Source organism: Anolis sagrei, chromosome 4 (assembly GCF_037176765.1).
Source record: "Anolis sagrei isolate rAnoSag1 chromosome 4, rAnoSag1.mat, whole genome shotgun sequence".
In the NCBI taxonomy this organism is placed as follows: Eukaryota; Metazoa; Chordata; class Lepidosauria; order Squamata; family Dactyloidae; genus Anolis; species Anolis sagrei.
Window position 1 is genome coordinate 187,404,524 of NC_090024.1, and position 27,473 is coordinate 187,431,996.

A 27,473-nucleotide genomic window follows, 5' to 3' on the forward strand; every position below is an offset into this window, starting at 1 on the left:
CCAGTTGTCAGGAGCTATATATGGAATGGGAGCCCTGGCTCGGGTGGGAGCAGGCTAGGATGACCCCAGCAGTCTCGGGTGTCGCCTTTCCCTCATTCTGACTCTGGCCTCTTTCTGTCCTCCTTTATTTTAAATATGAAGCGAATAGGTCTGTGTGGGTGGGTTATCTCATGGGTGGAAAATCCTGGCTGCAGAAGTCACCTATTTATCCACGGCCATGACAGGAATCTCCATCCAAAGTTGGAAAGCTACCCACCGCTATATGTTTCTGGACTTGCCAGGGTGCCCTCCTGCTGCCCTTGAGAGAACACCCTTCCCTCAAAAGTAGAGAGGAAGAGGCAGGTGCAATGCCACTACCTTTTTTTTCTTAATTGGTTTGTCAGTTGCTTGATATGACATTAAGACCTTCTTTACATTCCTCTCATGGAAACCACTGCTTTAAAATATTGGGTAAAGCTAAGACCCAGTAGTAATTTTACACCAGTGTCATACAATAAGAGAGCCAGTGTGGCCTAGTCAGTGGTTTGAACATTGGACTATAACTCTGGAGAGCAGGGTTCATTTCCCTATTTGGACATGAAAACCCATTGGGTGATTTTGGGTAAGTCGCCCACTGTCAGCCCCAGAAAATCAAGCAATAAGTTCACTTTAAGGTTGTCATAAGTCATGTTTTGAAGGTACAATATCGTACAATAAAATGCTTGAATTTGTGGAATGATATTCCAGTTGATACCGAGATAGGTCTTTTTCTTAGTCTCTTTCATGTGTTAGCAAACTTGTTGGACTTGAAGATCTGTCTTATGCTGAAAAGTTGAGACATGTCAAAACTTACTTATCTAACAAAGCTGGAACCTGCAATTTTCAAATCCGTATAATACTCTTACTACTGCACCAGCCTGATTATCAATATTGCTGTTGTATTTTCAAGGAGATCACATTGATTGAAAAGAAATATTAGAAATGTTTGTGCTTCTCTTGCTTCTGTACACGGTAAGTATTTTGCTTAGTGAGTATTAAACACCAAGGACTTTTACAGTTATGGAGCCATTAAAATGAACGTTCTGAATGTGTAGACAATTGTGGAAAGGTGGAGATCATGCTGCTCACCAGAACAGGAGTCTGCTTGAGCTGGTTTGGAAATAAGTGAACTCTTTCAAATGCAATGGATTTGAAATGCAGCAGATTGGGGTCTAGATCTAAGAGGAGGGAAGGTTTGGTGAGCTGATCTTGGCTACTGGCACTTTAGTAAAGCATGTATTCATTCTGAAACTGTATATAGAGCACACAGCTAGACTACGTAGCTTTATGAGCATACCTTTGGAATTACTGTATTGATCTGTGCTCAGCTACCAAAACTTTCCTGAGGGTGGTGACACTCTGGAATGGCTTTCATGTAGGATTTAGAATATAAGATTTTGAATTCCACCACTCATGTATGCAACCATATTAATAATAGAAAGCAGTATTTGTGTTATGTATATCTAGATATAAGCCTTGCTCCCTCAGATTTTTATCCTTCTCCCCCTCCACTCACCATTTCTTGGGTGTTAATATCTTGTTATTCCAACATCTTAAAGGACTCTTATGTGGTTTTCTCCCAACTCCAAACTGATCCTGGTGGAGTGTCCTCTGAGAACAATATGGGATATTACACAGAGGGTTGCAGTAGCTAGATAAAACTAGTGAAAATTTGGTGACCTAGTTTGAACAAAGATAGTTTTGTCTTTCTACTTTTTCTTCATACTTATGGGATGGGGATTTCATGGATTTTGAAATGTTGTTCGATTGCAACTCACATCAGCTCCAAGCCAATGATGAAGAATGATGGTAGCTGTAATCCTTTATCACCTAGAGCCCACATGTTCATACCTCTGTAGTATGGAATTGTTAGCTTTTCCTTTTACTACAGGTCAAGTATCCTTTATCCAGAATGCTTGGGACCACAAGTGTTCTGGATTTTTTTTAAAATTTGGAATATTTGTGTATAATAATGAAAGATTTTAGAGATGGGACTCAAGTCTAACCATGAAATTTCCTTATGTTTCATACACACCTTGCACATAAAGCCTGAGAGTAATTTTATTCATTATTCTGGATACTTTTGCATATGAAACAACATTTATGTACATTGCAATATCACTATCTCAGCCATTCATGTGGAGAATTTTGAATTCTGGAAAAGAGGTGGTCAACCTGTATTTCCAGCAATGTATTTTTTAAAAAGATCACTTGTTTGTATGCTCCAGATTTCTTCAACATTCCTTTTGCTGCAGCTGGACTCATGTAGCAACAAAGCTGAGAGCTGAGGCCTGACAAACAGACATTGTACAATTGATATACTGCTGCTCAGATGTTTTATTTTTCAAATGAGACAATGACAACAAAGGTTATAGGATATTCTATCCATTGGCTCTCATCTTATGCACAGAGGGATTATTTTAATGGTATGGAATATTTTCCTTCGAAAGTGTATTGTTTTTCTCCCCAGAGTGGTAACTATGTTGAAATACCAACACCCCAACCGTTGACATTTTAGTAAGGAATTGTGGGGATGGGGATCCTGAGCTGATGAATGATAGCTCTTCTGTCCTCTTCCTCCTGTCCCTCTGACCCACTTTATTTTTGGAAGCTCTTGACTGCTGGATTAATCAGGGTCCCGTCATTCCTACTGCTTTAAACTTTCCCCGGAGCCAGTCACTCTGCAAAGATCAGAGCTGAGCTTTAATCTAATCTCTGGAATGTGGTTCTCTCTTTTTTCACAGCTGCTGCTGAACGCCTTCTACGGCAGTTCTCTGCATTAATATAGGCAGACCACCATGGGCTGTATGTAGTAGTAAGGCAAAAACAAAGACTGCATGCAGGATGGAGAAAAGTGATGCCACACTCCGCAAATTAGTGTGGCACACGAAGGTCTGAAGTGCACATGTGGGAAATTTGCCACTTCCATATGCTCCTGGATACATATTTGTTAAACATCAAGGTTTTTCCCTCCTGAATTTGATGACATTTGCAATTTTTGTGTGTGAATTCTAGCTGTAGATACTAGCCATGTCTGCGAGCTATTCCGAGCAAAGAGAAGTCTTTGAAGTGTCTTATTATGTAAACGTTGATGGTAAGAAGTTCCTCTGAAGAAAGAAGTGATAACTTAAGTCAGATGTCAGTTTTACGGATATTACTGTTTTAAACTCCCTAGTTCTTTCCTGCATGGATATGAAGAAATGGGTGGATTTGGTTAAAAAATAACAAAAAGAAGTGGAAACAAAAACCTTATCCATCCCTCATCTCTACACAGAAGGATACATAAGAGACCTAAATCTTAATATCTCAGTGTGAAAATTATGTAATAGATTTCCTTCAGCCTTTCTTCATGGTTCTCTGAAAGTCCACATTCTTCCACATGGAAATTCTACTCCATAAATATGAGAGAACATCAATCATGAAGAAAACTGGTCATTTCCCTTATCAAGAGTTATGCTTGTGTAACCAGAAGTCACACTAACATTAGGCCTTTCTATCCAGTTTACTGACAAAACATTGCTGAGCAGGGGCCTATTCCTAATAGAAATAAGCAGAAGTTGGCTCAAGAAATACTGGGAAAGTTCCCCACATACCGATCCCAGTCCCAGCAGCTATCATCCTCTGAGGCATCATTATCTGGTGGAGTTCTATTTCGACTAAGGTCAAAGAGGATCTCAACCATGATAACAAAATCCATGAAGAGATATTATTGTATTCAAGTTGGCTCAAGGAATACTGGGAAAGTTCCCCACATACCGATCCCACTCCCAGCAGCTATCATCCTCTGAGGCATCATCATCTGGTGGAGTTCTATTTCGACTAAGGTCAAAGAGGATCTCAACCATGATAACAAAATCCATGAAGAGAGATTATTGTTTTCAATTTTCGTGTGATAGGATTGCCTCTCTGAAATGTTTCTGTGCCCTCCTAAATTGATCTTTGATATCATAATGTATGGTTCTTTCTAAAAGGCGTTTACAGTTTTTTACATCATGTCATTGCATACGTCTAATATTAATCAGGACCTCTTTTACTGCACAGTGAATAGTTGTCTCATGATGTTTCAAATATATCTATCCGTGTCACTAACTTCAAAGACAGATTAAAATTGTTAGTAATGTCTACCATTTTTATTGTGTCATTAATCATAATTCACAGTCTTTCCCATTGTGATTGAAGTTACTTTATAAATCACTGTCTTATTTAGTGTCATATAGCAGTCAAGATGAGCCCCTAGCTCCACTCACTGACAGAGTTTCATAAAATTGAAGATTAATGTCTTAATAACTTTCAGTGGATTGTGTTTAAGGGGCTTCCTTTTATGTGTGTGTTTGTGTGTTTTACATCAGCTGACTGTGCCCCTGCAGCATAGTCTCTATTATTTCTATTCATTATTCAGTTTAGTTTGACTGTCACCAAGAAGCGGAATTGGGGTGAGAGCATTGCAGTCCCAGGCTCAGGAAATATTTAGTTGGCCAGAAGCAAAGTTGAAATAAGACACTGTCGGCATCAGGCGGAGACAGGGATGACTAAATAGGACAGCTGATTATCAAAACAAAACATATCCCTGGATACGTTGTCTGGCAGCCATTCCTCGGTGCCTTCCGTTGTAACCATTGCAAGACAAATAAACAATAAACAAACATAATTGGTACCAACTTAGAGGGCGTTGTTTGCTTTTTCTTTCCATTATGGCAACCCATTGCCCCATCTCAGTTTGGAGGTTTTCCAGTAATTTCATGGGCAGATTGGTTTGATTTTGTATACTGTTGTATAGATCTGCTTCATACTGTCAAACAGGAGTAATCACCAAAATAGTATGCAGGAAGCTATGAGGAGAAGGATGTAGTGAATCTTTGCACAGACTGATTTAATTAGTTTGCCTTTTTTTGTGGCATGCCAAGGCCACCCCTAATTGGTTGCATGCCAAAACCACCCCTCTAATTGGTTTCCCCTGTTAAGATTTTCAGAAGGCAAGCAAATGTGTTAATCTAGTGGTGTCAAACGGTATGTAAATGCTTTAACAACTTGTTGCCTATGTGCTGGGGATCATAGGCAACTTAATCACTATCTAAAAACATTGATGGGTTATTTAATGGATTGGAAAAAGGAAAGCAAGAGTTGAGAAATTTTAAAATGTTGGGAGTGATTGTGCTTCTCCTTCATGCTTGGGCCTAGATTCCTACAACCTGAATCTATGCATATCTATGTAGATTCTATGAATGAGATTCTCAATGGCAATAGACTTGCTGTAAGGATTGGATGTATTCTCAACAAGTTTTCTATACAGGATATGGGAGGAACATTAAAATTTAAACAAGTAAAATCCAGTTCCTTCAAACTGAAACATGAAGCTGACTTAAATCAGAGTGCAGAAAAATTACTTTTAAGAAAGCTCAACTCTTACAATCACCCCCTGAGACCAAGGTAGCTAGGGATTGCGGGAAGCGTTGTCCCAAAAAGGGAATCTTTCCAAGCTCTGCTTTACACACACATTGCTGAGCAAAATACCAGGCACCAGATGGGACAAGACTGGTGCCAATGGCTAAAAACCATTTACATGCAAAAATCTTTTAATAGCTTGCAAATTTGGAAGCTGGCTTTTGACTATGAGCAAGTGGAGGATCAAGTTAGTTAGCTGTTCCTCTCGGGAGCTCATGAGTGGAGTGTTTGTAGAGACAGAAACAGAATGTGACCCTTTCAGATGTATGTCAGTGTCAAATAGTCAGGTATTAAAAACAACATGAATCAAGGCTTGCAAGAGATTGGCTGGCATCTTGCTAATAATGATGTTAGCTACCATCAAGTCGACTTCAACTTATGATGAACCTATGAGTAAGGGATTTCCAAGGCACTGTGGTGTGCCATCAACAGCCCTGCTCAGGGCAATGCCTTCCTTGATTGAGTCTAGCTATCTGGTTTAAGATTAGCCATCTGTAATTTGGTCTTACGCTTTTCTCATTCTCATCTATTTTATCAAACATCATTGTCTTTTCCAATAAGTCAGATCTTCTCAGCTTCAGAGGAAGGCAAATGCAATCCCCCTATGAACAGATTCTCCCAAGAAAACCCCATGACTGTTGCCATGTTGGAAATGATTTAAAAGCACGTAACAACATGTCTTCTCATTATATGTCCAAAGTATGACAGTCACCTTGTGTTCTAGGAAAAATTAGGCTTGATTTGCTCTAGAACCCATTTATTTGTCTTTTTGGAGTCCAAGGTATCTGCAGAACTCTGGAACCCCTGGAGAATGCCTGCTATAGGAATACAGCTGAGCACTTTTGGCATTTGTTACTTTTCACCAGCTAGTAAATGGGCATGCTTGGTGGCTGCAGCTGTTAGAAGATGGGATTTGGAGGAGTGAGAAGATATGGTTTAGTTTCACCTTGCAAAATCTGATCCAGAATCTTGACAATCAGGAGTTCAGCCTTCCCCAAGGACCTTTTTATCTGCAGGGCAGCACCAGGCATTGGAAAGTAAGGTGATAACTATGTATGTTATTGTGATTGTGTTTATTGTAATTTTATATTGGTATGTTGTCTTTTGTTTTATGTAATTGCGTTATTATTGTTTATTATTTGTGTTTTCGGTTTTGTTTTATTTCATGTAATTGTTGTTTTGGGCTTGGCCTCATGTAAGCCGCACTGAGTCCCCATCGGGGAGATGGAGCATGGTACAAATAAAGTTTATTATATTATTATTATGTGGCAGTCATCTTTGAGAAGTGTGCTTCATGCTATAAAAGCTCCTGTTTCTAGTGTTGAGGGTTGAATCTATGGAGATTCGCAGTCAATCCTCACATTGAGAGAGGTTACTTAATTGTGCCGTGTTGTAAGGCCGCCCTGAGTCCCCTTTGGGGTGACAAGGGTGGGGTATAAATATGGTAAATAAATAAAGTACTTCAAGTGCATAGATGTTTAGGGCTTGAAATGTGAGAATTCGTATGTTAAAGCACAAGGTGCATCTGCACTGTAAAATTAGTACAGTTCAACACCACTTTAACTACCAAGGCTCAGTACTATGGAATCCTGGAATTAGCAGTTTGATGAAGCATTGGCATTCTTAGGCAGACCTTATAAAAGTTATAACAGAACTTATAAAATTACAATTCCCAGAATTCAATTTAGCCATGGAAATTACAGTGATGTGGAATGTCATTAATACTACAGTGTAGACCAGGCATGGGCAAACCTGGAAGTTTGTCCTTGCCTGGTATAGATGCACCCAAAGAAGAAAGTGGGGCAACAGTTATATGCTCTGTTTGGTTTTAAACAATAGATGGACAGCAGTTTGAAGCAACGAAATTTTCCGGACACGTTTCAAGACAGCTTCATGATAAGTACTTTACGGTTGTGTTGTTTTCACACTGCTAGAGTATGAATTATTATTTTCAAGGCCTGCCTTATGAAAAGAGGGTATATTAAAAACTGGTATAGGTTGAGCATGTCTTATCCAGAATTCCAAAATTCAAAATATTCCAAGATTGTTCATATGGGTGGCTGAGATAGTGACACTTTTGCTTTTTGCTGGTTCACTACACTCAATAAACTCATATACAAGTCTAGAAATTTTAGGCAAAGAATTAACCCAAAAAAACCCCAGAGTCAATCTACACACAGGTTAACATGAGTACAGTACCTTAACTCTTATCAAGAAAGGATCAATTCCCTTTTCTGAGTGGAGTGGCAACAGGCAGAAAGGGAACCCAGCATGGCGTAGTAGTTTAAGTGTTGAACTAAGACCCCAGCTTACAGAAATCCATAGGGAGACCTTGGGTAAGTCACACTCCCTCAGCCTCAGACAATGGAAAAATCCCTCTGAATACTGTATATCTGGATGAGAAACCCCTAGGATAGATTGGAAATAGATGTGACAGCACAGAATTTTAAAAAGTAGTAATGTTTGCTTTTCTTCATATCGCTAGATGGCACTACAGCTCTCTAAATGGTTGTGTCAAGGAAGATTGGCCAAATGACATGAGTCAAGTCTGAAATTGTTTGAATAACAAAAACACTTTGGGCCAGAGAAGATGATTTTTTACCAGTCAGTAAAAACTCCATTCTTTATTTCCCCCATATTTTTCCAAGTATTGCACCTGTAGAATCTTTCCCACATTAATTTATTGGAAAATATTTCTATACCCCATTGTGAGGGCTGTGAGCTTACCTTGTGGAGTGGGAAGTTAAAATAAAATATACATTTGTCTTATGGCAACCCCAATTGGGGTTTTTCTTAGCAGAACTTGTTCAGAGGGGGTCTTTGGAGTATTTTACATTTCAGAATTCCAGATAAGGGATGTACTGCAAAACCTATATTAACTCTTTAAGTCTCTTTAAGTATTTAATTATTTAATGTGAGTCTCCTGGTGGCACAGCGGGTTAAACTGCTGAGCTGCTGAACTTGATGACCAAAAGGTTGATGGTTCGAATCCAGAGAGCGGGGTGACCTCCCGCAGTTGGGCCAAGCTTCTGCCAACCTAGAAGTTGGAAAACATGCAAATGTGAGTAGATCAATAGGTACCGCTTATGTGGGAAGGTAACGATCCTCCATGCAGTCATGCTGGCCACATGGCCTTGGAGATATCTAAGGACAACACCGGCTCGTCAGCTTAGAAATGCAGAAGAGCACCACCCTCCAGAGTCAAACATGATTAGATTTAATCTCAGGGGAAACTTTTACTTTACCTTAATTATTTAATATGAATACTACAGTGCTAAGTTTCCCAAGCCTTGGTGTTCATATTACATCATGGGTCCCCCCCCCCCCCCCCCCCATAAACTCCTAAATCAGAGGCAATCACATTGATCCATTCAGAAAAAGTCCACAAGTCACAGTAAGGCAACATTTATTAGTGTAAAACAAAATGATCTCTGGCACTCAAACTGGATTCCTTTGGTTCAAAGTTAAGATCTGCTTGTGAAACTTCTCTGCATGACAGATATATTTGCAAGTACCAATCCAGGTAGCAAATGGCATGTACAAAGAAGGGACATAAAATTAAGTCAGGATGTCTCATTTCAAGCATGTGATCCTAGTCACATGTTTCATCTTTGGAGCAAACACAACGATGGCATTAAGAATCCAAATAACAGGGAACCATGACCAGCTCCAGCTCCCCAGAAACAGACCCATGTTTAAACAAGGGGGCTTGTAAACGTGTGTTTTGTTGCATGAATATGTCACATTTTAGGTACATATGTAATACATTCATTTCTTTTCAATCAGACAAATAAGTAAACACATTCCTGTCCAAAAGGAGCTGACAATCTAAAGTTTTATAGTTGAGGTAAATGAAGAGAAAGAAGAAAATGTCAAGAGTAAAGGTAATAATGTCTTCAATCTACCAAAAAAAAAGTGAGTGAAGCAAACCTCATTTTTGAACATATCTTCACCTTTTTTTTAAAAAAAAATCACACACAAGTAGATTCTGAGCACAATGCACATCCAGAAAAATTCATTTTCCCTTTGATACCATTCTTTACATACAATGATAGATTTAATCAAAGTCAATTTCAAGCTTTATTAAAGGCATCACCATACATCCGAAACCTAACAATATCAACGCAATGTGATGCTGAGGTTGCATTCTTACACCTATGTACCTGAAAGCAAGGCCTTTTGGATTATTTTTAGTAGACATATGAAAGATTGCATGTTGAGTCCTAATAAGAGTTGAGCTGTGTGGCAGTCTGACAAACATGGGCCCCTTCCTGTTGCCTATCACTCTATGCAGAAATGGGCAATGCTTTTGGGTCTGTACATTCATTTCCTTCTGTAGTACCATTCAAAAGTCCTGCATCATCCAGTGACTTCAATGTTATCCATTCTTTTCTCATTCTCTCTTCTTTCCCTTTTCTGGATTGTCTCTCCAGATGCGGTAGGTAAGAGAAGAGGCCAAGGTTAGCCAAGCCAAGTAAGGCACCATCAATAGTGTGGCGGTTTTGTTAATTGGATACCAGGAGTACATTGTGGCCAGCACAAGACCGTACAAACCCACAATGTCAATCAGAGCCTGGAGGAGAAAAAGACAAAGACAAAGAGAGATAAAAGTCTACATGATTCATTTGGCATAATGCAAAAATCATTTGTTTAGCTAGACTATAAGAGAACTACAATTCCTTGACTCAAGGTAGAATAAGACAGTAATAGCCTATACTCCCAGCAAATTTTAGAAGACATTTGTCAATTTAAGAAGACATTTGCTCCAAATTGTAGCAGTCCAAATAACAGGAGGTATTATCTCTGCAGCAGCAAAAGTTTCCAATTGAAGGGCCAAGTTTTTTTTAATCCAAAAGAATTCCCATTTTCAGATTTATTCTCTTCACTCTAGTCAAACTACAATCTGAGTCTGCCCCTAATTTTAAGAACAAGTTTTGGATCAAATCAGTGGCAAGAAAAAAAATGAGTATTTTGGAATTATTTCAGCCTAAAGTCAACCTGCCAGTCTAGAAAACTTTGTTCTAGGCTGGAAGGTTTCAGCAGGTTAACCGCCAGCTGCAGTAAATTTTGCCACTTGAAAGGCTAACAATTCGAAGCCCGGGTCAAGGTGAGCTCCTGGCCTTTAGCCCAGCTTCTGCCTACCTAGCAGTTTGAAAGAAAATATGAGTAGATAAATGTGGAGGTATTTGAGGCACCCATAAGGAAATGCTAGAAAAATGCCGGCAATTCAATCAAGGAGGAAGTTTACGAACAAAGCTCTTCGGCATGGAAGATGGAGCGACAGCACCCCCCAGTGGCCGGAGCCAAGCACAAGCCTCCAAGAGGCCAAAGATGTGAAAGCCTATATATACCTCTATCTATATATAGCTGTCTTTGTCAGTGTATAATGGCATCGAACGTTTGCCGTATATGTGTTCTGTGATCTGCCCTGAGTCCTCTTCAGGGTGAGAAGGGTGGGATATAAATACTGTAAATGAATATAGATATCCATATATAGATAGATAGATATAGAGATAAAGAGATATATAAAATAAAATATACATTTCAAGTCATTTGACTGATGGCTCTAGGCCAAGCCATTTGACTTATTGCGGTTGCTGTAAGTTAAATTACTTGAAATGTATATTTTATTTTAACTTTAGAGATGTATAAAATAAAATATACATTTCAAGTCATTTGACTTTTTCCAATAAGGGACTGGAGGCAACGCACAATGTGAATTAAAATAACATACAATAGACAAAGCAAACATGAAAAAACAACATAGCAATTATATTAAAATACTAATTTAAAACTCTAAAGAAATGCAGGAAAGATACATAAGCTAAATGCCTTAGACCGGAATTTTGTTAATCCTGATATAGTAGATCCACTGAATAAATGGAATTGATATAAGTGGCAACTTACCAAATTACTATTAGAACAGTGGAACTATTCTAGCTGGGGCTAACAATGTAATTTAGAGCATTATATTTTAAGAAACAGTGAAATGCTGCTTTTTGAGATCAATACATAGCTAACTCAATTAGCATCATATACTTGAAGTCTTGAATTAAAATATATTGTGTGCAATGTGCATTTCCTTTTCTAACACACCTCATAGATTTTAAAATCCAACAAGGACTCTGCATATGCAAATAGTAATACATTTAGAGATTCAGGCCTTCATTTGTGTGTTTTGCTGTTTAATGGGATGCACAGAAATAGCAAGCTGATGCTGACAATCCAGTATCTGCTCCCTCAGGTCAAGGGAGGTGCCTGAAATGTTTATCTCAAACGCACAATCCTTAACAAGGAAAAATGGAGCATGCAGATCATGAGATTGCAAACTTCACAGCCTTCACTGTACAGCCACAGCTGCCTTAAATTCAGAGTAAACACAACTGCAAGCGAGAGATATTATTGGCAGGAAAGCAGAAGCAATATTTGACAAACAGGCAACGCAAGCCTTTTGCTTTGGCTTGTCAAATATCTTCTTGCTTTAGTTATACAAGTCTGTAATAAAGAACCTCAATTCCAACATTCTGGAACCAGAAAAACTCATGAATTATCACCATTAGCAAATATCAATGAATGTGTTTAGACTGCAGGCTTTGTTCTGAGGCAGTATAGTTTGCCTTCTCTTTTTCCTCCTTTGGGAATGTGGACATGAAATCAAGAATTGGGAGCTTCTGAGAATTGTCAGGAACTGAAAAATTTTGGACTGCCAGTTCTTCATGATAGAAATCTTCTTGCTATTTTTTCCAGAAACTCAGAAAATACCCAAACACTTAAATTAACAATCTAGAATGCTAAATCTCAATATCCAGATTCGTAAACATTTTCCCAAGAGGTTCCAAATAATGACAGTGTAGAAAGGTTATTTTTTCTGAACTACAATCCTTAGTGTCTTCCAATCATCATGGCCAATGGCCATTCTGCCTGGGGGATTCTGGGAGTTGAAGTCCAAAAATAATTTGACCAAAGTCTGCAGCTAAGTATATAAACTAAAGATAGTATAGTAGTCCTACAAATTGAAAGGGAACTTTACCAGCTTGAGTTTATGAGCACCAAAGAATATAGGAGTCCATGCCCAGTTCAGAGCAAGCTGAGCTCCGTAGAGACCTAGGGGGACTACAGCATTACTGTTGAAGCCACCAAGGTCCTTCCACACCAAGTAGGAAGCATACCTGGAGGAAAAGAAATCGGTTTAGTCATTTGCATTTGGACATCCCATTTGAACAGACATTTGAAAAGGAGCTTTTTCCAGTTAATTACAGTTTAGAAGTTGACTTGGTGACCTTTGTCACCTTGTTGCAAGCCATCTCAAACGACAAATATTCTGACACCCAGCCTATTCTGTGGCAATAACTTTATGAGGTCAAACCAAGGAAGTAGAAAACGCCTGTGTCTGCTTTTGAACCCATATATTATTTAATCAGGCAAAGATAATTTAGGAAAGTAGGCAGGAGCAGTGGGGAGCTAAGGATCTTAAGGCCTCATTACTTACATATTGTCTTGTAATGCTACATAAAGAGGGTTAACAGACTAACAAATGAAGTCCATCAGACCACATGTCAGTGGCCCTGGATTCACTGGACTAGATGAAGAAAGGCCACGAAATGTCATAATCTATTTGTATATACAACACACACTCCCTTGAAAATTCAGACCTGTCTCTACGTAGAACAGTGTTTCTCAACCTTCCTAATGCTGTGACCCCTTCATGCAGTTCCTCATGTTGTGGTGATCCCCAACACATATTTTTGTTGCTACTTCATAACTGTAATTTTGCTACTGTTATGAATTGTAATGTAAATATCTGGTATGCAGGATGTATTTTCATTCACTGGACCAAATTTGGCACAAATACCCAATATGCCCAAATTTGAATACTAGTGGGCTTGTGGGGGATTGATTTTGTCATTTGGGAGTTGTAGTTGCTGAGATTTATAGTTCGCCTAGAATCGAAAAGCATTCTGAACTCCACCAACGATGGAATTGAACCAATCTCAACATACAGCACTCCCATGACCAAGAGAAAATACTGGAAGGGTTTGGTGGGCATTGACCTTGAGTTTTGGAGTTGTAGCTCACCTACATCCAGAGGCTGTTTTTGAATTCTGACAGTTGCAGTTCACCAACACCAAAAAGTAAGAGAAGGACAGGCAGAGAGATTGTCGGCCTTCTCTGACAAAAGCATTCCTAAGACCACCAGAAATATGTGTTTTCTGATTATCTTTGATGACCCCTCTGAAACCCCCTCACAACCACCCCCCCAGGAGTCCTGACCCCCAGGTTGAGAAACTCTAATGTAGAAATATTTGCACCAGTTCTTCAGTACAGGTTACTTGAAAATCTTATGAATAGTGTTATTCTTTATCCTTACCCTAGTGCCATGGTTCCCAACCTATTGTCCATGGATCACCAGTGATCCCTGGACTCCCCATTACTACACCATTGCCTCAAAAACATGTGGCAATGAGAGCGACTGGTCTCACGAAATCCTCTTATACTGCTGAGGCAACAGGGATGTTGGGAGGGGAGATGCTGACTGCCACAAAAGATTACTACTGCTGCCACATCAGCTCTAGATTTTTAAACATCATTTTCTGTGGGCAAACAGATGGCAACTACTGGATGGCATATGTTCTTTATCAGAAACGAGATCTGATGTGGTCTATCCAAGGCAATTTTCTGAATCAGCACCCCAAATAACCAAACCGAATCTGAATAAATCTTTATTGAGTTTTGCAGTTTTATAAACATATAAACATGTAAATATATAAACATATAGACCCCCTGTGTCAGTAGATGTGTTAAGCAAATTTCTTGATCCTCGGGGTCCTTATGAACAATACAGACAAAAGGTGGGAAATTATCCAGAGAACCCTTCTCCCCCCTTCCCCCCCACAGCGCACGTCCATTCCCCCTCCCCCCCAACACTCATGCTTCCATTCATACAAAACACTTGACATAAGGTACACATGGTGTGAAATACATACACATTTAAAAAGACTTCCAATTTGTTTCCTGTCAGTGTGGTTACGTGTAGTGTTACACCACCAATTATTCCTCGGTTTCGAGGTGTAATTTCTTTAGCCTAATTATCTATATGTTTGTATATCTTTGTAGTCATTTAGTTTTCCCTTTCTGTTCATTGGGCAGAGCTCTCTTCAGCCCTCGTCTTTACATATTCGTCTACCGCTGACCATTCCGTTTGTTTCATTGGTTTGCCAGAATTACATTTTAGATAATAAGTTAATATATCCATATCTCTAATATCTATCAGGAGACCGCCACACGAGGAGACCCCTCGAGTCTCTCATTGCCAGCAAGGAGACCTCGAACCTCCCGTTACCAGCGAGGAGACCAACAAAGGCCCCCGCGAGGGAGGGAGGAGGGAGGAGCCAACGGAGCCAAGCGCGCCAGGAAGGAACGAGGCGGCGGAAGTTACGCAGCGACGCAAAGACGCGACGCAACGCGGCGGAAGCGGCGCAAGCAGCCGGAAAGGACGGAAACGAGGAGAGAGAGGGGAGAGGAGAGGTGAAGGGGAACAAGAAGAAGTAAGGGTCCAAACCAGGGACTAAACTAAGGACCAGAACAGCGACCCAACGAAGGAAGAAGGAAGAAGCACATCGAAGATATTGCGACCCCGCAGAGGATGCGAGAGGGGAGCCAGACAGAGCAGCGGAACGGGAAGGGACAGTGTGGAGAAACAACCAATGGTAACTAAACTGACTGATTTTCAATCCAATAACAATACAAGGGGACCAAGAGGGTCAAACCCGGAAAGAGTAGGAAAGGAAAGGCTATGACAAAATAGAAGAAAAGGACTGAAAATATAGAGGCCAAAGAGGACAAGAATAAGAGACAGGGAACAGGAAAGGGGGACCACAGAGATACCAGGACCCTCCTTTAAGGATCAAAGACCAAGGCCCTAAACTGGGCAGGACACATCATAGGAGGTTAGGAGAAAAGAAAACAAAGATTAAGGGATAAACAGCCCGGCACTTAATAGAGTGGGGGAAGAAGAGGAGAGTACCGCATACCTATTAAATAATTTAAAAGGCATATTTAAATGAGGTAGCTTATTGAAGTGCTGTAATAGTGCTGTAATCATTAATGTGTGATATATTCTTAAGGTTTAAGAAACAGAGCAGTTAATTTTCATTATTTATTTACCCTGTTTAATCCTGTTTTCTTTCTGGGGACCGATAACTTGAGAGAGAACAACAAACAGCTAAAAAGGGCACACAGGAGGCCGAAAAACAAAAATAATGACCTCACAAAAAGCAAAAATGGAAAAAGAAATTAAAGACTTAAAAAGCACAGGAAGAAGAGGCTCGGGACAGGAAGAAGTAAACATGAAAGATATATGGAAAGAACTACAGAAAATTACAGAGAAAATCACAGAAAATCAAGAAGCAAACCAAAAGGAACTAAAGACAATAACTGAGAGGCAGATAAAACACCAAACACAATTGGATATGATAAGGAAAGAACTTAAAGAAGATATCGGCCAAATGAAAAAAGATCTAGTCGAGGCTTGTAGTGAAATCAAAGCCCTAAAAACAGAAAACAACACAATAGGGAAAACACAAAAGAAAATTCAAAGCAACATAGAAACCATATCCAATCAAAATGAAAAACTGGAAAAGGAAATTGAGAGACTCCAGCAAAAAGAGCTAGAAAACCTCCTTAGATTCAGAAATCTACAAGAAGAAACAGAAGAGGATCTAAGACTAAAAATGACTAGCATCCTAGCGAAACTATTAAACACACAAGAAGAGACGATGGGGAAAGAAGTGGACCGAATCTACAGGGTTCAGTCCAGCTATGCTAAACAAAACAAACTAGCTAGGGACATAATCGTGTGTTTCACACGGAAATGTACAAGAGATGAGGTCCTCAGTCAGGCAAACAAGACACCAATAATACTGGAAGGGAAGAAAATCATAGTATTAAAGGAAATTCCACAATCAATACTAAATCGCAGAAAGAAATACTTATTCCTGACCCAAGAATTAACAAAATCAAAGATAAGATTCAGGTGGGAGAAAACAGAAGGCCTGATGATCACCTACAAGGAGAGAAAATATTGGATCAAAAGTGAGGGTAAAGCTAAAGAATTTTACAACATGCTCAGAAAGGATTATGGTGGGGAATCCCAAGAAATCTTGGAAAAAAAAGGCAAAGCAAATAAAAGAGCAAGACCACCATCCACAGATGATGAGGAATACAGACCGACCCAGACAATAATACAAAGAGAAGGAAGAGAAGCAGGAGAACTTGAGGAGGAGGAAAGAGAAACAGAAAACAAACATGATGATGTATAGTCAAAATTTAAAAATATACTCCTTGAATGTAAATGGCCTCAATTGCCCTAATAAAAGAAGAAAAAAATTTTATCAAATAAATAAAGAACATTGCCAAATAATAGCCTTGCAAGAGACTCATATTTCGCACAAACATGTAGCGCTCCTGGTCCAGAAAAAACTGGGTAAAGAATATTATTCATCTTACGAGACAAAAAAAAGGGGGGTAGTATTATATGTTAAGGGGAACATCGCAGCAGAACTTATGTTTAAAGATAAGGAAGGAAGAGTTGTCGCAATAATGATAGACATAGAGGGGAAAAAAACATTGATCTGTAACATCTATGCCCCTAATGGGCCCAAGACCAAATTCATAGAATACTTAAAAGAAAATATTCAAAAAATCGAACACGACAACTTAATAATTGTGGGGGATTACAACGGTATACTAGACAAAGATCTAGACAAGAGTGAAACCAGAAGCAAGGGTAAAAGAACACACAACCCTACACTCCCCAAAACCTTTCAAAACTTCAAAACAGAATTCGACCTCCAAGACGCTTGGAGACACTGCCACCCAAAAGATAAGGAATACACATTCTACTCTGCACGCCACAAAACGTGGAGTAGAATTGACATGATTTGGCTATCGAAGACATTAACTACCAAAATACAAAAGATTAAAATCATGGCAAGAGATACATCAGACCACTGCCCAATAATATTACTACTATCCCAAAAACAAGGCCATAGAAAGTGGCGACTCAATGAAAACTTACTAAAAACCGAGGAGGATATCAAGATGAATAAAGAACTAATCAAAAACTTCTTTGCGATCAACGACACAGAAGACGTTACCCCACAAATAATATGGGATACAATGAAGGCAGTAACAAGAGGCAATTTAATAAAGCAAAATGCTATCAAAAATAAAAGAAGAAACAGAGAATTAAAGGAAATTGAACGCCAGATAGAAGAAAACGAAAAAGATCTTAAGAAAAATCCAAAGAACCAATCTCCTCTAAAAAAACTGAAAATACTGAAAAGCAGAAAACATCAACTGGAACTGGAACAAGTCGCCAAACGATACAAATATATTAGACAAAAAGAATTTGAGGAAGCAAACAAACCGGGAAAATGGATGGCTAGGATGATAAGGAAAAAGAAACAGAACCAACATATAACAAAAATTAAAAAAGGAGAAACTTACCTTACCACAGACAAGGAAATCCAAGAGGAATTTAAAAAATACTATGAAAAAATATATACGAAGGAAGATATACCTGAAGAAAAAATCACCCAATACATAACCAGACTAAAGCTAGAAAAAATAACCAAACCGAATCTAAAGTGCACCAAAAACTGATTCGTAACCCTTCTGGTACTAATGTTGGTGAGTGGTCTTTGGTCAAAGTGGTCTCTGGTCAAGAAAAGGTTGGGAGCCCTGCCCTAATGTACAGCTGGATTTCTGCATTTGTGGGTTTGACTTTTGCAAATTTGTACACTGTAACACAATTTGGAAAAAAAACCTGTTCTGGTTTGAAACTGTTGTTTCCTCTTTAATCATGCACTACTAACTTTGAAAGTAGTTGTTATACTCCAGAAATTTTGTGTTTGTGGCTGCCACAAACTATGTTGAATTGGTTGAGACTCTATGGGAGGGTAACTGAAAAACTACAGCAAAAGGTGCCACAGGATGTTTTTGCAGTTTAATAAACTTTCCCCATATTTTTATGATAGAACAGTGATTATCAACCTGTGGGTCCCCAGATGTTTTGGCCTTCAATTCCCAAAAATCCTAACAGCTGGTAAACTGGCTGGGATTTCGGGGAGTTGTAGGCCAAAATACCTGGGGACCCACAGGTAAGGAACCACTGTGATAGAACCACTCAGTAAATGATATTTTGACTCAGGAACAAAATTATGTTACATGGTGTCATTTTTAGATTTAATTAAAATCATTGTCTTCCAGTGTGACTTTGTGGTTAATTTTTGCCAGAAGCTGACCATGCAATCATATTGAAGGACCTAGTGATTCCTTGAGAAAACACCTCTCCAAGAATATCCAGGTCCTCCAGTATGTTCTATCGTCAACCTTCACTGACATTCCTAGAAAAGTATTCTCTATGGTTAAAAAAGCAATGTTTCTATTCATTGTTTTCATGGTCCTGTGACTAACATCAGTGAATGTGGAGAGCCAGTTGTATAGAGATTCCCTCTTCTTGCACTTCAAATTGGAAAGGAATTAGAAGTAATTTCAGAAACAGTAATTAAACCTCACAACTTCTGAAGATGCCTGCCATAGATGGGGTTGAAACGTCAGGAGATAATGCTTCTGGAACATGGACATACAACCCAGAAAACCTACAGCAACCCAGTAATTATATAATGTGCACAAATGTAATTAAGTAGTTACTGCAAAGTTACAAAGGAAACAATTGATGGGATTTTACTGACTCTTAATCTGATTCTATGCTTGTTTCCTATGTATATTTGCTCCCACTGGGCTGGCTTCCAAGAAACATATTAAGGATTGTAACCTGAGATGACGAGGAAGGACATACCAGGAAAGCCTTACCCCATGCTGGAATATAGTGTTGTCCAAGCCACTGGGAAAAATTTATTGGGTGGACGCCATGATGGTTTGTTCAGACTTTCAAACCATGTGGGCACTTCTTTCCGGGTTAAGAACCAGCCAAAAAATCCACCGAGATGGGGAAAAGCTGTGAAGCCAACAGCATGAATCAACATCCTCAATCCAGTCCCCAGACAACTGAAGGAATTTCTTGTTGAACTTCAGCACCTTTGAAATGGAAAACCAATAATCAAACACTGTTATTTCCCATTGCCATGCACTTATGATCACTGAATATGTTTTGAGTTTCATTTGATAGGCTACAGCAAGTAGGAATGTCCAAAGCAACTACATAATTATTTTCCGATCTTCTAGTGGCTGTCATATGTCTAGTGTAAGGGATCATCTAGATAGGGTTTTCTTAGAAGTTAGCCCACTGACTCCAAGTATAGGTAAAGGTTTTCCTCTGACATTAAGTCCTGTCATGTCCAACTCTGGGGGTTGGTGCTCATCTCCACTTCTAAGCCAAAAAGCCGGCATTGTCCATAGACACCTCCTAGGTCATGTGGTCAGCATGACTGCAAGTATACTCCAAGTATACTTAGGTTTAAAACCTTCCATTTCATAGTATTTATTACTGTCATAAACCAGTGAAAAATATAACCAAAGGTTTTCTCAGGTTCTGTTGACCTGCAAAAGACTTGCAGGTCAACAGGTGTCTTCTCAAGCAGACAATATTGTGGTTGTCAATGTTTATAAAATATGAAAGTTAAAGTTTTTTTTCATAGCCTTTGTAGAAATTTTTTAGATGTGGGACACAACACACATACATGGGTGAGAAGGGGGGGGGAATTATACCAAGAATATGTGGTATTTCCCTTGTTGTTTTCCATGTCATCTGTACGCAGATAACACTCAACTATATTATTCATTTCCATCGAAAGCCAAGGAAGCCGCTCAGACCCTGAATTGGTGTCTAGCAGCTGTAATGGACTGGATGAGAAAGAACAAATTGAAATTCAATCCAGACAAGACAGAGGTCCTCCTAGTCAGTCGTAAGGGATCAGGGTATAGGGTGGCAACTTGTGTTAGATGGGGTTACACTCCCCCTGAAGACTCAGGTCCATAGTTCTTCTGGACTCATTGCTAAGCCTCTGGAATTCCAATATATTTTGCTCTTTTTGCTGAGGGATATGGCATGACCACACAATACTTGTAAACGGAGAAGATGGCTATCCGATTTATATTTGCTGATTGCAGTCCCCCACGCATTGGCAGCTCAGCTCAGACAATGGGCTACACCAGTTTAGAAATTTGGCAGAGAAAGCAAAAGACCTTGTAAAATTACAACTCCCATGATTCTATAGCATTGAGCCATGAAAGGTAAAGTGCTGTCATAATGGGTTGTTGTAGGTTTTTTTGGGCTATATGGCCATGTTCTAGAGAAAACCTACAACAACCCAGTAATTCCGGCCATTAAAAGCCTTCAACAATATACTGTCCTAATGCATTGATTCCAAATTGTAGAGGCAACCTAGGGGTGCATCTACACTACTGGTGTGAGACTACAGAATGAATGTAGTTTGACATCAGTTTAGCTGTCATGACTCAATGCTACGCAATCCTGAGAGCTGTAGTTTGGTGTGGCACAAGGCTTCTTTGGCAGAGAGGGGGGCTTCTGGAACATGGCCATACAGTCCAAAAAACTTATAGCAACCTGGAAGCCAAAGACATTGTAAAACTACAACTCCCTGGATTCCACATTATTCAGCCATGGCAGTTTAAGGGGCGTCAAAATGCAATTAGTCTACAATGCAGGCACATCCTTGCTTTTCACATTTCCAGAAAGGCCAAGACCTGTCAAGCTTAGCTGGGGTTCTACCTGGAAGGAAGGGAATGAGCACTCCCTTTTGCTCTGTTGTGGTGGTTGCATGTCTATACACTACAGAATGGATGCATTTTGACTATGCCACGACTCAATGTTATGGAATCCCGAGAGTTGCAGTTTGTTGAGGCATCACCACTTTTTCGGCTGGGGAAGCTACAGACCTTGCAAAACTACAACTCCCACATTTCCAAAGCATTGAGTCATGACATTTAAAGCAGAGTCAACTTGCAATAAATCCAACAGCCCAGGTGAATTACAACTGTTATGGTTTTATAGCATTCTGCCAGTTAAAAGCGTAGGTGCATGGGAGTTATAGTTTGTGTCTTTAGGGACCAATGATTTTGTGATGCATCCAAACTGCAACTCCTTGGATTCCATACCATTGAGACCTGGCAATTAAAGTGGAGTCAAGGTGCATTGATTCTATGGTGTGGATAGCTTATGTAAGCATGGGCAAACTTCGTCCCTCCTGGTGATTGGGACTTCAACTCCCACCGTTCCTCACAGCCTCAGGCCCTGAGGCTGTGGGGAATGGTGGGAGTTGAAGTCCCAAACACCAGGAGGGCCGAAGTTTGCCCATGCCTGCAACTAACAGAGTCTTCTGCTGGGAAGCCCCACCAGTCTGGCAAAGTCCTACAGCTGGGGGTTGCCCTTACCTTCTCCGCCTTGAGTTCACACTGGAGAGCCTCTGGCTGTGGGAAGGGCGCTTTCTGGCGGGCCCGGTGTGTCGGGTTACACAACACAACACAATGCGGCGCCCAGGCAGGCAGGCAGGCAGGCTCCGATACTAGCCAGAGGAGGGCGAGGACTCGCCAAGAGCCAGGCAGGCTTGTGTAACGCAGGGCGGAGCAGAGAGAGAGGCGCTCCCCTTCCGCCTCCGCCCCAGGCCGGACTTAGGGCGCGTCTACACTGCACAAGGAACGCGGTTTCACACCACTTTTAACTGCTATGGAATCCCGGATGTTGTAGCTTTACAAGGTCTTGAGCCTTCTCTGTCAAAGAGGGCTGCTAGTGCCTCACCAAACTGCAACCCCTCCCATAGCACTAAGTCATGGCAGTTAAAGTGATGCCAAACTGTATTCATCCTACAGTGTAGATCATAGAATCATAGAGTTGGAAGAGACCTCATGAGCCATCCAGTCCAACCCCCTGCCAAGAAGCAGGAAAATCGCAGTGCATCAATGCCATGGAAGCTTGTGGGTTGCAGATGGCCATACAGGCTCTGTTTAAAAGCTTCGGAAGAAGGAACCTCTACCAGAGGCATGGGCAAACTTCGTCCCTCCAGGTGTTTTGGACTCCAACTCCAATCATTTCCAACAGCTTACCAGCTGTTAGGAATGGTGGGAGTTGAAGTCCCAAACACCCGGAGGGCCCAAGTTTGCCCATGCCTGGTGTAGATGCACAACTAGGTCGCAGCTACATTCTGGAATTAACCACTTTGGCCCCACTTTCAATGCCATGGCTCAATGCTATAGCATCTGAGGAGCTGTAGTTTTACAAGGTCTTTAATTCAAAGTGCTGGCTTTAGCCTTTAAAGCCCTAATGGGGCTTTAATTATATTTTATGTTGTTTATAATTATATTTTATGTTGTTGGGGGCATTGAATTGTGCCGATTGTAAACCACCTTGAGTTGCTTTCGGGCTGAGAAAGAGGGTATATAAATATGGTAAATAAATAAATAAATTTAGCTTCCTCTGTCTCACCAAACTGCAACCCACAAGCTTCCATGGCATTGATGCACTGCAGTTAAAGTGCTGTCAACTTAATGAATTTTGAAGTGTAGATATTGACTTCAATATATGCCTAGAGTTGCTCTGGATGGTTTTAGTATAGGTTAGGAAAGGTAAAGGTTTTCCCTTGACATTCATATCTGACTCTGGGGGGTGGTGCTCATCTCCATTTCTAAGCCAAAGAGCCAGCATTGTCCGTAGACGCCTCTAAGGTCAAGTGGCCAGCATGACTTCATAGAGCGCCAATACCTTCCCACCTATTGATCTATTAATACTTGCATGTTTTAGAACTGCTCAGTTGGCAGAAGTTGGGGTTAACAGCAGGAGCTCACTCCACTCCCCGGATTCGAACAGCTGACCTTGTGGTCAGCAAGTTCAGCAGCTCAATGGTTTAACCTGCTGCACCACTGGGGACTTTGGTACAGGTTAAATATCCTATAACAACAACAACAACAACAACAACAACACGCCAAACTCCTCTGGGACTTCCCGATTCAGACAGCCAAACACATAAAACATAAACATCCTATACACATGTATTTCTATAAAATATACATATTAAAACATATTTCTATAAAATACATATTAAACTACATGGAACAGAGATTAAAGCACAGGACACTAGTTTAAAATGCATGATTAAAACTCCAAAATTGTCCACAAAGTTGCCTGAGGGTGTGACACCGTTGCTGTCTAATCGTTCTTTCCTATGCACATTTTGTTTCATACAGGAAATTATTTAATGCACTGCATACCTCTACCTTCAGCCTGTGTGAGAGCTGTTCAGCAGTGGAACTCTCTGCCCCAGAGTGTGGTGGAGGCTCCTTCTTTGGAGGCTTTTAAGCAGAGGCTAGATGGCCATCAGTCAGGGGTGCTTTGAATGTGATTTTCCTTCTTCTTGGCAGGGGGTTGGACTAGATGGCCCACGAGATCTCTTCCAACTCTATGATTCTACATTTGAAACGGGTCCTTGGTCTACCAACCCTGGCTGCTGAGCTGCATCTGGGTTGTTGTCTTTGTAGTTTAATTACTGATGCTTTTTGCAATGCAGCTTTCACTCACCATATGCCCTTGGGAGCACCTCTCTGCCAAAACTAGTAGAGTTTGAATAAATAGTAACAATAATACAGATACATGTTAAACGCAAATAAAATCCAGATATCCATTTCCATTAGGGGTTTGCTTGCAATGCATAGAGCATTAAAAACACATTCTCTTTGGCTATCGATAGTTATCTGATTTTTTATTACCCAAAAGAGAGCTGATGTGTCCAGATGGAATTTAAGACTATTGCTGTTGCACAGAATTAGTGCCATGTTTTATTGCACTCAAACCGCACTGAAGACAATTATTTGGTGGAAAGCACGGTTTTTAAAGAAATAGCTATCCAGCTGGCGTGATTCCTTAGACTTCTGTTAACTTGCTGAATGCAGCTGTCTCTTCAAAGTGGAAGGTGAAATGTAAATATTGATCTAATAACAGCACCCTAGATACCACAACAGTGCCCATCCTAGCAGCCAAGACCTTGAGCAAGCCACCCGTATTACTAAATTATTGAATCATAGAATTGAAAGAGACCACAGGACCATCCAATCCAACCAACCAATCCTCACCATACAGGAATACACAATCAAAGTACTCCCAACAGATGACATCTGTTCAAAAACCTTGGGTAAAGGAGATTCCATCACACTTTGAGGTAGCACATTCCACTGGCAAACTATTTTTACTGTCAGGAAGTCCTTAATGTTTTCTCTTTTGCTGTACTTTGAATAATAGAATCATAGAATTGGAAGAGACCTCATGGGCCATCCAATCCAACCCCCTGCCAAGAAGCAGGAAAATTGCATTCAAAGCACCCCCGACAGATGGCCATCCAGCCTCTGTTTAAAAACTTTCCAAAGAAGGAGCCTCCACCACACCCTGGGGCAGAGAGTTCCATTGTTGAACGGCTCTTAAAGTCAGGAAGTTCTTCCTAATGTTCAGATGGAATCTCCTTTCTTGTAGTTTGAAGCCATTGTTCTGCGTCCTAATCTCCAGAAAACAAGCTTGCTCCCTCCTCCCTTTGAGTTCCTCTCACGTGTTTATACATGGCTATCATGTTTCCTCTCAGCCTTCTCTTCTTCAGGCTAAACATGCCCAGCTCTTTAAACCGCTCCTCATAGGGCTTGCTCTCCAGACCCTTGATCATTTTAGTCACACTCCTCTGGACACATTCCAGCTTCTCACTATATCTCTTCAATCTCTGTTTCTTCATGGCTTAATATCTGGAGCAGTAGAAACCAAAGTAATTCCTCCTTCGATATGTCATCCTTTCAAATGTTTAAACATGGCTATCATGGCATCACTTAACCCTTTTCTTTTCCTAGCTAAACATAACAAAATTTTGAGGCCTGTGAAGTCTCTGAGGATGAGGAGGGGGACTTTTGGTGGAGTCTGAGGTTTTTACTTCTGTGCCTGCTACTTCTGTGGGGGAAAACAAAAGTTTTGCCTCCTGATGATGGGAATGTTTCTGTTAGATCTGTCCTTAGGGAAACTGAAACTGACTCTCAGGGATTGACTCTGAAAGGAATGTGGAGGAGACAGGACCTCTAGCTATATTATTATTATTATTATTATTATTATTATTATTATTATTATTTCAAGCATTTATACCCTGTCCTTCTCACACACACCCCCGGGGGGGGGGGGGGCACTCAGGACGGCTTACAGAAGGCAACCATTCGATGCTGAACATAGTACTAACAATTAACACTAACTGACAATTAAACAATTTAAACTATTATAAATTCACCCAAAATTAGAAAAATATTAGAATTGCCAGTTTAAAATCATGATCCAGGATCAGTCCAGTCCAAATAACTCAAATACTAATCTATAACTCAACAATTACAGTTATGACGAGATAGTGCAAAGCAGAGACAATTTAGTTGTTCCCAGAGGCAAAACAACTAAGCAAAGGGAACCCAGGTATGAGAAAGAGTGATGTCATGAGTAAGAATTAGAATTCTTAAGCATTTGAGATAATGTTTGTTGTGAGTCCAACGCTGATTTTCATGGGTCAAGTCACCTGACTTGGGAGCTCCAAGTAAGGAGTGCTTGTCTTTGGTTCTGTAGCTTGCTTTCATGTTTAAGTTCAACGTATCTTGATTGGATTACAATTCTTGGTTCAAGTTTTCAAGCCTTTGTATTATAGTTATGTACGAATTTTCAAGCCTTTGGATATAATTTCGGTATAAGTCTTGAAACACCTTGAATATAGTTTTTTGTTTTTACCCTTTGGGATTTTGGATTCATAGTTGGTCACTGCTATTTGTTACATTCAAGAATATCAAGCTTATTGATATACTGTAACTTTGAAAATGCTTTTACAGTCTGTTTTTTTATTGTACCTTAGTGATTGCTTAACCTGCTGATTTTGGAATGACTTTTGGATTATTGACTACTCATTTTTGGAACTGCTTTTCAATTATATAGGCTTTTATTAATAAATGTATTACTTATTGTTGAACTGTGTGGTGTTTCGGTGAAATGGAGTCACACAGGCAATCTGGTTGCAACGCCAACTCCCCAAGCCACTACTCATAGTCACCTTCCTCTTGACAGGTTCCAGCTGCTCAATCTCCTTTTTTAGAAATGTAATGAACAAAAAAGAAAAGGGAAAACAAAAAAGAGAAAAAAATGACAAAAAAGGGAGAGGACCAGTTTATTGTTAGTAGATCAAACTGTCACAAATATTCAATATATTGCAAAGGAAGAGGGAAGGGGTTAAAGAAAAAAAAAAGCAAAGACAATTATCTATGCACAAAGTTTTCTTAATGTCCTTATTACATCTATTTTCTCATATTAATTACAAGGATTAAATAAAATACCAACATTTCCATGTATCTACTATAGTAATGGGGGAGTGCTGTCACTGAACAATGTATCCATTACTGTATCTTCTTCCAGTATTATCTCATGATCTTCTAGCTAGTCTCTTCTTCCAGTTCCTCTTCACTAAGAGTTTATTTACATTATTATTATTATTATTATTATTATTATTATAATAAAACACAGCTATATATTTGTTTAAATAGAATTCAATAACTATCTATTAAATGTATTTCTAATATTATATTTTATATGTATTAAATTATTTATTTTAAATCCTTTATCTAATTTCAATAATTACATAGTAAATCTAAAAAAATAATAATCTGTTATTAAATTAGTATTGAGTAAGGAAAAATTTTCTTCTTGAATTGTGGTGCCCAAAACTGGACACAGTATTCTAGGTGAGGCCTGACCAAAGAAGAATACAGTGGGATTATGACTCCTCTCTAGACCAGTGGTTCTCAACCTGGGGTCCCCAGATATTTTTGGCTTTCAACTCCCAGAAATCCTAACAGCTGGTAAACTGGCTAGGATTTCTGGGAGTTGTAGGCCAAAAACATTTGGGGACCCCAGGTTGAGAATCACTGCTCTACACTATACTCCTATTCATGCAGTCAAGAATCACACTAGCTTTTTAAAGCTGTGG

At 39.8% G+C, this 27,473-nt stretch overlaps 1 protein-coding gene across 1 annotated transcript; it reads right to left on the reverse strand.

The window, feature by feature from the left end:
* Nucleotides 1–8,849: 8,849 nt before the first annotated feature.
* TSPO2 (translocator protein 2) lies at nt 8,850–22,172 on the reverse strand. Its single transcript, XM_060773137.2, has 4 exons — nt 21,877–22,172; nt 19,336–19,560; nt 12,491–12,629; nt 8,850–10,033 (listed from the first exon to the last, which is right to left on the reverse strand). Exons 2-4 carry the CDS (start codon nt 19,506–19,508, stop codon nt 9,854–9,856), a joined length of 492 nt encoding a protein of 163 aa, XP_060629120.2. The 5' UTR covers nt 19,509–19,560; nt 21,877–22,172; the 3' UTR covers nt 8,850–9,853.
* Between the last annotated feature and the right edge of the window lie 5,301 nt (nt 22,173–27,473).